The sequence below is a fragment of the Palaemon carinicauda genome, chromosome 6 (assembly GCF_036898095.1).
Source record: "Palaemon carinicauda isolate YSFRI2023 chromosome 6, ASM3689809v2, whole genome shotgun sequence".
NCBI classification, from domain to species: Eukaryota; Metazoa; Arthropoda; class Malacostraca; order Decapoda; family Palaemonidae; genus Palaemon; species Palaemon carinicauda.
The window spans coordinates 124,670,595-124,682,631 of NC_090730.1; the positions used below are offsets into that span (position 1 = coordinate 124,670,595).

The 12,037-nt window shown below is 46.8% G+C and overlaps 1 protein-coding gene across 1 annotated transcript in view; it reads right to left on the minus strand.

The window, feature by feature from the left end:
* Positions 1–337, minus strand: part of LOC137643218 (DE-cadherin-like) — a 126,554-nt gene extending 126,217 nt beyond the window's left edge. Inside the window, exon 1 of the mRNA XM_068376066.1 lies at positions 312–337. Within this exon, the coding sequence (XP_068232167.1) occupies positions 312–337 (26 nt within the window). The remainder of the gene's footprint in view (positions 1–311) is intronic.
* Between the last annotated feature and the right edge of the window lie 11,700 nt (positions 338–12,037).

The following is a 12,037-nucleotide window of genomic DNA, read 5'->3' on the forward strand; positions in this document are numbered from 1 at the left end:
TAAAAAAAACCTGAAAAAACATGTCTTGTTTCTCCTCTGTAACATTGCCTGTTTTTTTAACATGAAATTCTTGTTGCCTTGAACTTTTGTATACAAAGGAGAGTGTTCTATAATAAATTCACTCAGTTGTTTTCAACTTCATCCTCTTCACTAACAAGCTAGTGAAAGGATCACCTTTAACTAGCGAGTAACTGAAATTCTCACTGCATTTCCCTTAGAGTTTTTCAGTGTTTGCTATTTTACAAACTTAACTGAGTTTTGATTTTTCTTTTTCTTTATTTTTCTTTATTGAGACGACACCTGCAGCATACATTGTTCGACAGCTGAGGACCACCATCGTGTTCTGAAATGGCAGAAAGGGGTTCATCCCCTATCCCCACCTCCTCCCATCGAACAGGAGTGGAGAAGGGCAGGATAAAAAAACCAAGATGCCTTACTTTGAGGAGCCATACAAAGCTCCCCCAGTCTCCTGCAACAGAACCAGTCCCTGGAACTTCAAAGGCCCACCCAGTGCAGACCCCAGATCACCCATCAGCGACCCAAGAAGACGTTGAGAATGAAAATAACCCTTCTCAAGAACCACCTTCGCAAATAGCAACAACTGGAGACTCCAAGTTTAGGCTGACTCCAGGACCCAGCATAACATCCTATGCTGCCATAGTAGCCATGGAGGCTAGCAATCCTCACTTCAACATGACCATACGTCCCAATCGCAGGGGACAACTGGTCATAACAGCTAAAGATGAGCCAACAAAGACCTATCTTGAGCAACAAGAAAACGTGCTAAAACTGGACATCAACGAAAGGCCCACCACCATTATCATTGTCTATGACCTCGACCTTCCACTAGAACCTGTGCTCCAACATCCCTCCATCATCACTGTCAAGAGATGTGAAGGGAAAGCCAGAGGTAGATCCCACAAATTGGAGGCCATCCACAAGGGATCTCGCCCTCCTCACCTATCCTTCGGCCTTTGGGGCACATTCCGCACCGAAGAGTACATCAAGGAACCACTTCGATGCTTCCGGTGTCAGAAGTTTGGCCACCACAAATCCCGCTGTACAGGTCCAGAGATCTGTGGGGTTTGCAGCAGCAGACAACACCCCACCGCCCACTGTATTGCCAGGCATAAAGCAGGGCACAAAACCATCGCCCGCTGCCCTAACTGTGGAGGATCCCATCATGCTTGGCATGATAGATGCCCCCACAGACTTCAGAGAATTGCAGACTGCCAAGGAGCAGACCGCCACTACAACCTCCATCCACGTCAACAGCGTCGAACTCAGCCACCTCCAACTAAACAAATCCCTCCACCATCCAACCACACCTCCCAACAAAATCCTAACCCTACCAGACATGCCATTCCTGAACTTTCCTCTCCACCAACCCCCCCTCCAGCACCTAAACCTCAACGTCCTCCCAAACCTCCTCCCAAAGCAAAAAGATTCCCAACCCATACTCCTCGCACTCCCTCACCTTTAAAACTTACCTCTCCAACCAATTCTCCCAATGTCACCCAGCCAAAACAACCAGAACCCAACCCATCCTCCTCTGCACCGATCACTCACACACCCAACATTTCCCACTCCTTAAGAGAATTTCCTAACCTACCTTCCACCGTCACAAGCAAATCTAGCGCCTCACGCCCCTCCAAACATCCTTTAAACATTGACAGCAGTGAGTACGACCTTTCTGTTTGTCCCATAGATGCTCTGCTAGCAGCCATCAGCAACATCCTTCGCAACTTCTTGCGATCCCGCAAAATCAAATTTACACAGGAGTCTCTGGATGACTTCGTGTTTGACAACGCCGCCAAGGAACTAAGAGCTCAATTCCCTTCATAGTTCCTCCTGCAAATGGACCTAATACAACCACTTGCAACAACCAAAACACCCAAGTAAAACTGCTCCAATGGAATATTTGTGGACTTCGAAACAACCTTGCATTTCTCCAGTCTCAAACCTCAGTGCAAAACCCTGACATCATCATACTGCAAGAAACTCTGCTTAATGAGAGCATACCATTCACGTTCTCATGATACAAAGTATACACAACGTATCAATCACCAACGACAAGAGGACTGACTACTCTCATCAAAAGCAGCATCCCCTCCAAACTACTACCAAGCATAGACTGTGGGACAGAGGCAGAGACTCTTAGTGTCCAGATATCTCTCCTAGCCACGACGCTAACAGTCCACAACATATACAAGTCCCCAGCAAAAAATATTGATGCCGAAGCACTCTTTGCAGCAGCCTCCAACGATGACTCAATTATTGCAGGCGACTTTAACGCCCATCATCAGTTCCTGAACTCAATATCAGAAACAAATCAAACTGGCAGACACTTGCATGCCCTACTGCAGGAATATCCTGATGTAGCACTGCTCAACAACGTCACAGAAGCCACCCATCTAAAAGGAGGTCGCCTAGATCTCACCTTCTTATCCAGTGCCATACAAAGAGGAGCCAAATGGCAACCACATCCTGTACTAATCAGTGATAACTTTGCCATTGAAGTAACACTCGAATTGCAGAAATACCCACCTCCTCCTCCGCCCCCAAAAAGGTGGAACCCAGAGTTTGCTAACTGGGAAAAATTCGAAACAGCCATGACAGAGTGGGCTCTGGAATATATCAAACACCCGCACAATGATATCTCCACCCTATCAACTGACTTCAGCAAACAACTAGAGATAGCAGCCAGTGTATCCATGCCACAAAAAAAGAACTCTGAGAAGAAACATGCTGATGCCTGGTACTATAACAGCCGCATCAAAGAAATGAATGCCAGAATAAACAGGACCAGGAAACTTCTCAGAAGACACAGAACTGATGAGCTACATAATACTTGTAGAGATCATCAAACATTCTGTACAAGTATCACTGGAAGTCAAACTAGACAAATGGTACTCATGGTGCAACGAGGTCAACTTCAGCACATCCCTATCCAAAATATGGGGCTGGTTTAATAAAGTCTCTGGGAAGTACAATACACCCAGAATCACACACCCAGACCCATTAGCTGAAGCCAAGAGGATTGCTAACAACATTGCGGACAGAGGAAAAAGCACCAATCTACCTCTGCTAAATATCAACAGGCAGAGAACACTGCTCCCAATCAGGAACAACATCATAGAAGCCGCCTGCAACATGGTAGATGACACTGATCACCCCTATACCATGGAGGAATTAAATACGGCCCTATCAAAAGGCAGGAAGGACACTGCCCCTGGAGCCGATCTCATCACATACAGCATGCTGAGGAACATGGTAAACCATGCTAAATTGGTCTACCTGCATTTGATAAACAGGACACACACGGAGAGACTACGTCCAACCACATGGAACCAGCAAGACACCAAACCTATTCCAAAACCCAAGGAGCCAAATACCTACCGACCTATAGCTTTGATAAGCTGCATAGAGAAAGTAGCTGAGAGAATGGTACTCAATAGACTGTAGTGGAAAATAGGCTAACCACATCATCGCCTATATGCCTACAGAAATGGCATAGGCAATCAAGAATGCATTACAGATGTCCTCTCAACAATTAATGACAAAAGAGGTTTTGTCATATTCCTTGATCTCGAGAAAGCCTTTGAGCTAGCCAGCTCACCAGCTATACTCTTCACACTTGTTGAAAAGAGAGTGAAAGGACACTTACTGGCCTGGACTCGAAACTACACACAAAACCCAGAAGCCAGAGTCACTTTCCAAGGAAAAACCACTGAGTTCATCCCCTTAGAAAACGGTACACCACAAGGAGGCATACTCAGCCCCTACCTTTTCAATCTACTAATGGAGAACTTATCCACTTTAAAACTCCCAAATGGAGTGGAAATTTTCATATATGCCGATGATATATGCATAGTATGCCCAAAGAAAGCTCATGCCAGAAATATCACTTAAAAAGCCCTTGACATGATCCAGGCCAAATGCAAGGATCTTGGCCTAAAGATCAACACCAACAAAACCAAAGCAATGGCTATAAAAACATTCGCAAAACCCTCAGAACTTCACACTGAGGGGTGAGGACATCGAATGGGTGAGTCAATTCATGTACCTTGGGGTAATCATTAGCAAAACCCTATCACCAGCCAATGAAGTAACCTACCTCAGAAAGAAGACAAAAATTCGTCTATCAGCCATGAAACGCATGACCTCCCTTAAACAAGGAGTATCAAACAACCTCCTAAGACTGTTTTACCTACAAGAAATTCGTTCCCACATTGATTATGCAGCACCCACACTTGATGCATTGACTGACACTCAAAAAGCATCATTAGAAGTAGTCCAAAACAATGCCATGAGACTCATTAGTGGCTCTCCAATGTGGACAAGACTCTGCTTACTTAGAGCAGAAACCAACCTAATTCCCCTGTCAGCCAGGATTGACATCAGGAATAGCAGCATTATATTCAAGTCAATCATTGCAGACAGAAAAAGCCCACTCAACGATTAAATAAAAAGGCTTCTACCTCTTGCTGAAGAACTGGATCCGCCTAACTCCCATGCAAAGAAACTACTAGATACACTCAGAAGAATGCAGATGCAAAATGAGGCTCACAAAATCAAGGGACAACAAATGCATGAAGGCTACATCCCTCGTGCTCCTTGGGCTTGTGATCCTATCAAATACAACTTCACTATCCTACCAGAAGCAAGCAAGGCTCTCTGCACGCCAGAGCAACTCACTGCAGCTGCAAAAAATGCAATCAGGAACACACCTGCACCTCACACCTATTATACAGATGGATCAGTTGACCGTGCAATCCCTGCAGCTGCTGCTGCAGTTATCTCTACATCAGGATATAAAGCAAACTGGAGACTGTCCAACCATGCCTCCACACTGCAAACTGAGCTAGTGGCCATTGCAAAAGCTCTAGAACACTCTGCCAATCAACATAACGGGAACACAACGATCCATACAGAACTCCAGAGGAGCCATGCTGGCCCTCAGCAGCAAGGAACCTACAGAGAATGTATACCTCATCACTGCAATTAAATTCTTAGTCCTGCTCCACCAAAGAAACAACAGGCAAGTCACCTTGAATTGGATTCCAAGTCATACAGGAATCTCCGGCAACGACGAGGCCGACCACCTAGCTAAATCGGCCTTAATGTGCCAAACTATTAGCATTACTCTGCAACAGTCATTAAAAACCATTAAAAATAAAATGGTTACCTACTGCAACATCCAAAAGACTAGTGAAGTAAGAAGAGCCTTCCTAGATGGATCAAGATCTGCAAAGTGGTATATTGAAGCTACAAACATACTACCACACCCAATTGCAAGACAAACACCTCACCAGGACGCAGTAATCATCTGCAGACTGCGACTGGGATATCTATGCAACTGGCAAATCATCTTAGATAATGGCCAAGACCCTGCAGCACCGCATAGACCAATCAGACCATGCAAGTTCTGTAATCAAGACACAGAAGAACCTATACAGCACTATCTACAGCAATGTCAGGAAACAAGCCTGCTTCGCCAGGATCTTAATCCCAACACTCCTGCAACTGCAACAGCAATTGGCAAGCATATTATTGACAATCACAACACCCTCTTAGCCTTTCTCCGCAGCTACCCTCCACCGAGATAACGTTGCAACAAAGCCAACGAGAAATCTAAGCGGCAATTAAAAGAGAAACCTTATCCCCCCTGCAATTTCTGTGCTGGGAGCGGAACGATTGCTGGCGGCTGGTGGCCATATCTTTCTCTCCTCTCAGCTGGTAACCCTATGTCGCACAGCGGCCTGTGTTGCCAGTCTGGGGGTGGGGTCGGGGTCGTCGGCAGTCTTTTTGACTTCCAGCATATCTTTCTCTCCTCTACACTGGTAACCCGATGTCACACAGCAGCCTGTGTTGCCAGTCTGGGGGTGGGGTCGGGGTCGTCGGCGGTCTTTTTGACTTCCAGCATATCTTTCTCTCCTCTCAGCTGGTAACCCGATGTCGCACAGCGGCCTGTGTTACCTTCTTCACCTTCAATCTCCCTTCTTTTTTCAGTTCAGTCATCCCTCCAAACCACCTTTGTTTGTCTCAATAAATAAAATCACAAGTAACCTTTATTTTTACGTTTTTTTTTTCTTTATTATTATTCACAGGTACAGGAATTTTGTATCCACCCTATCTCTACCACTAAAACCGCTATAATTCCTCTTTTTCAGCTCTCCCCCACTCAGCTGAAATCTCACACTATCCCTCTATCTCACAACTTAAGCTTAAACCACTATGAAGTTTTTTTACTTCACCTATATCAACTTCTCCGACTACAAACTTTCAACTCCTTCCCGAGCTCTCCTACTTATCGGGACTTGCTACTGTAATTCTTTCTCTCTAACTAAGACTGGAGCCAGTGGGCTCATAGGAAGGTATCCACTTCCCACAGTCAATCACTCCTTTCTCAAACATCCCATCACCACCCAAAACCTATCCCAATATCCTCAAATAAATGTTGCAGATTATTCCCCACCCAACTACCTATCCCAATATATCCTACCTAAACACCTACGGGCTGCAAGATTGCAAAAGCCCGTGTCTGGCCAAAAGGGCCAGGCTATCTTCAACAACAACAACAAGTTTTCAACTTGCCTTTGAGTCACAACCTTCTCTCGGCCCGTCACATTGGTGACCCCGGAAGTCGACTCGCTCCTCCCGCCTTCCACCCCCGCCCCTCCCCCCCTCGCCCCTCCATCGTTGGTACCATGGAGGACTCTACGGAAGTTATTGCTGCGACTCCCCCATTGAAGCTTTCATCATTCGCCAGCAGAGAGGCGTTTGCTTGGTTTCAGCGCGCAGAAGTCCAGTTTCGCATCAAGGGCGTGACTTGCTCAACCACCATGGCAGATTATGTTCTCGCGGCGATACCCAAGGACACCTTCCCGGAAATATCCGACTGGCTTTGTGAACAAGGAGACACCCCAATAGCGCATGACGCCCTCAAAACATACCTTCTGCAGCAGTACTCGCCGTCACCAGCCGCCCGTATAGCAAAGCTTTTTCAGCTCTCGCAACAACCGTTTAGGGACCAAAGGCCTTCGCTCGCCCTCAGGGAAATGACCAGTATCGCTCGCCTGCAACCTGCCACAGACGGCTCTCCTCGTGAGGTGAACCTACTTCGAGCCCTTTGGATACGCCGTTTACCCGGACCTATACACGCTGCCATACCCAATGTCGATAGTTTACCCATAAAGGACTTGTTGATCAAAGCCGACGCCCTTATGGACAGCCACTTCAAGACCTCCATCAACGCCTCCACCCCTGACGAAGAGGACGCCTATTCAACGTCACCCGAAGCTGACGTGAATGCCGTAAGACATACACGCCTACCCCGTGACGGGCCGAAGCGGCGACAAAGCCACCCACCACCCGCCACTCCCTCGCGCCCCAACCAACGAATTCTACAGCCACTTACTACCTCCCATTCGCCGCAGTTTTGCTACTATCACTTCAGATTCGGGGCAACCGCCAAAAAATGTGCCAAGGATTGTCAGTGGCCAAAAAACGTGTAAGTAGGCCATCGCTCATGGCGGTGGCCTCCCGTGTTTCTAATCTTTTCTGTTTACATAATGCAGGGCGTGCGATATTTGGTAGACACGGGTGCTTGTCGTTCTCTTTTGCCAAGGGAACTCTTCAGGACACGACGTAGTCTGTCTACGTCTGTCGACGTCCGCTTGGTAGCTGCCAACGTATCTGCGATACCCACCTACAGTTAGAGAACCTAACATTATCGTTTGGAAACGGTAAATTGAATTGGAAGTTTCTCGTTGCTGACGTCACATTGCCAATCCTCGGTGCGGATTTTCTCTCTCATTTCCACCTTCTGGTCGATGTCGCCCACCGACGATTGGTCAACGCAGACTCGTACTTGTCGACACCTCTTCAACCCGCCCCCTCCAACCTCGCTCTCCACATTAGCGCACCCACGGATGCCTACGCCCACTTCATCACGTCGTACCCGGAAGTTTTCCGTCCAGAACTTGGCCAAACGCCCACGGTTCCTGCCAGGCACGGTATTTATCACCATATCAAGACGCCGGGACCCCCAGTCTTCGCAAAATTCAGACGTCTGGCACCGGAACGATTGGCACCCGCCAAACAGACGTTCGCCGAAATGGAGGAAATGGGCCTTTGCCAAAAGGCCTCCAGCCCATGGTCGTCACCTTACACATCGTTCTGAAGAAAGACGGCTCCCTCCGTCCGTGCGGGGATTACAGGCGCCTGAACATGCAAACAGAACCGGATCACTACCCCCTCCCAAACATTGCTGACGTGACCTCCTACCTGCACAAAGCAAAGGTTTTCTCTACGCTCGACCTCCTGAAGGGGTATTATCAGGTGCCTATGAGCCCAGAAGACATCCCCAAGACCGCCATAACCACTCCGTTTGGTACATACACCTTCAATTACTCCTGTTTTGGCCTTCGTAATGCTGGGGCCACGTTTCAACGTCTCATGGATGGCATCTTAGGGGACCTCCCCATCTGTGTATGTTATGTGGACAACATACTTGTGTTCTCCTCCTCAAAAGAGGAACACCTCCGTCACCTGCGCATCGTGCTCAACCGCCTACAACAAAACGGCCTTGAAGTCCGGTACGACAAGTGTACCTTTGGCGCCAACGAAGTGTCGTTCTTAGGGCACCGCATCACTCCTGAAGGTGTCCACCCCCTACCTGAGAAGGTAGCAGCTGTTCAGGACTTCCCCGTGCCCTCGACCGTCAAAGCTCTGCAGGAATTTTTGGGCATGATCAACTATTATCACCGTTTTCTGCCAGCCATTGCCGCTACTCTTGCTCCCCTCTACGCCTCCCTCAAGGGCAAGCCAAAGGACCTGAAGTGGGGTCCCCTTCAAGAAGCAGCCTTTTGCAATGCAAAGAAGGCCCTACCAACTGCTGCGGCTCTCACTTTTCCTATCCCACATGCCTCTCTCCTTCTCTCCACCGATGCCAGCGACGTCACTATTGGTGCAGTACTCGAGCAGGTGGTCAACGGCTCGCCCCGCCATTGGCCTTCTTCAGCAGAAAACTGTCCAAGGCAGAATCGGGTTATTCTACCTTCGATCGCGAATTGCTAGCGGTGCACTTGGCTGTCCGTCACTTTCGCCATTTCTTAGAAGGTACGCCCTTCGTCATTCGCACAGACCATATGCCTCTGGTGGACGCTTTCACTCGACAGTCTGACGCCTGGTCCGCCAGTCAACGCCGACATCTCTCCGCCGTGGCTGAATACAATTGCACCCTTCAATACGTCCCTGGGAAAATGAATCCCGTTGCCGATGCCCTGTCAAGAAACACGTTGGCTGCCGTTCAACTGAAATTGGATTACAACGCCCTGGCTGAAGCCCAACGACAGGATCCAGAGTATCAAGCATGTAGGACATCCTGCACGTCCCTTTGTTGGGAAGACTACCCCCTCGAAGACTCCAACACCACCCTCCTCTGTGACGTCAGTACTGGAAGACCGCGACCTTGGATCCCTGCTCCCATGCGCCGGCAGGTGTTTGATTTCATTCACGGCCTTTCACATCCCTCGTGCCGTTCTACTGCACAGCTACTGAAGACGAAATTCATTTGGCACGGCATTTCTAAGGATACTAAGGATTGGGTCCACGCCTGTATTTCTTTCCAAACTTCCAAAGTACATCGACACACGGATTCAGGAGTGGGCACCTTTCCTCAACCTCAGCGTCGTTTCGCACATATTCACGTCGACGTTGTAGGTCCCCTACCCACATCACAAGGACATCGTTACCTGTTTACCGTCATCGACCTCTCCACTCGTTGGCCTGAAGCCATTCCCATGGAAACTGCAACGTCCGCCTCATGTACATCTGCCTTACTCTCAGGATGGATTGCAAGATTTGGTATCCCTGAGCATATTACTTCTGACAGGGGTACCACTTTCACCTCTCAATTGTGGACATCATTAGTGAATCTCCTGAGCATCACCTTACATCACACAACGGCCTACAACCCCGCTGCCAATGGACTGGTTGAACGTTTTCATCGCACCCTCAAAGCAGCTTTGATATCCCGCTACAAAGATTGCAACTGGTTTACTCAGCTTCCCTGGGTCCTCCTGGGACTAAGGACCACTCCTAAAGACGCCCTCGACGTCTCAGCAGCTGAAATGGTGTATGGCGATCCGTTGGTCGTCCCTGCCGAATTTTTTCTTTCTACAACCTCCGACGACGATCTCCAGCGCATACGTCACGTCGTGGGAAAATTTACTCCATGCCGCCAGACTTACAAGCCCCCTGCGAAGCATTACATACCGACAGACTTGCACTCTGCAACGCACGTCTTCCTGCACAACGACACTAGCAAGCCACCGCTAACGCCCCCTTACACGGGCCCTTTCCTTGTGATCCGACGCAATCCGAAAGCATTCCTACTAAACATTCGTGGCAAAGAAGACTGGGTCTCCATTAATCGTCTAAAAGCTGCTTATCTCCTGCCAGATGACCTGCCTACAGTTCTCCTCTCCAGATCAGGGCACCCTATTTAACATGTACAGTATGTCATTTTTAGGGGGGAGCCATGTACCAACCGTGTGTCGCACGTTCGTACATAGTTCATTTTGTGCTTGTATCTTCGCTCTCCCCTCACACTAAAAAGAACCTGAAAAAACATGTCTTGTTTCTCCTCTGTAACATTGTCTGTGATTTTTAACATGAAAATTCTTGTTGCCTTGAAGTTTTGTATATAAAGGAGAGTGTCCTATAATAAAATCACTCAGTTGTTTTCAACTTGCCTTTGAGTCACAACCTTCTCTCGGCCTTTCACACTACCTAATAACTTTACTATTGAGACTCCCAACATTCCTGCTATTGAAATGTCTCCGAGTTTCACTTGACAAATTTTCTTCGTCAACCTTATTCCATAGAATTAGTTAGAAGATAATCAGCAAATTATTTACCTTCTGGCAAACATATCAAATTACTTTCCATTCTAAGAAGGCAAATGTTATTTTGATCACCCCATACAGTAAGCTCTAGAACTCCTCAACTCTTTTCGAAAGCAGCGAATTACGACATAATGATTGAGATGTGTATTGTTATATCATAATGCTGATTAGGCCAGTGCTGCGGTGTTCTAGCCTTTTTCATTCTAACATAAAAGAGGAAAAAGCAAAATACACTGACAAAAGCATACACTCTTTAACGTAAATAACATCATGACGTCATAATTCAGAAAAACACAAAGCCTCCTGAGCTTTCATCGTGCAGGGCTTATATTGTTATCTTTCTTTATACAGCGAACTCAGAGAATAGGAATCCATATCCTCATCAGTACATTTGAGAAACATTGTGTTGCCATCCAATAAGCACAGATTAAAATGAAGTTCACAAAAGATATTTGCAGCAGTTTAACGTCACAGGAAAAATAACATATTGCATATGAGCGTTGTAATGGGAAGGTGGGAAGGGTGCCATCTGAAATTATGACAAAATAACTTAAAGGTGACATCGGATGTGAAAATGTTTATGATGATGTAAACGATAATCTTTACTCCTCCGCGTGACCTCCTTACATAAAAGGCTCCAATTCCCCCAGCCTAATTTCAGAACGAAAATTTATTACTAAACCAGATATTTGTGTGAATTATTCCAACGCTCAAATATCACAATTTTATAGAATCAGTTTCATCTCTTGCTTCCACACTAATTGAGAAATTAATTAGTTACGAAATGACGAATTCATAATGAACAATAACATTAATCCATCAAATATATATTTGATACAGATATAATATAACAAAGCCATGAAATAAATGAACCTTGCACTTCGGTAAAATATAGTAATGGGGGTTAACTTGTTTTTACATCGAGCATTGTTTAGTTTAAGTAACAATATCTTTTTCTCTATGCAAGATTTGTTTTAAAAAGCTTCCATTAATAAAAAAAAAAAAAATCCCCCTCCCTAAGACAAAACTGACCTTGCGCACAGCGTCAGGACATGAGTATTTTCAGTTGTGTTTTCCCAGACCTCTGGGTACAGGGGTTGTTGGCTGACAATCGTGGGCGGCAG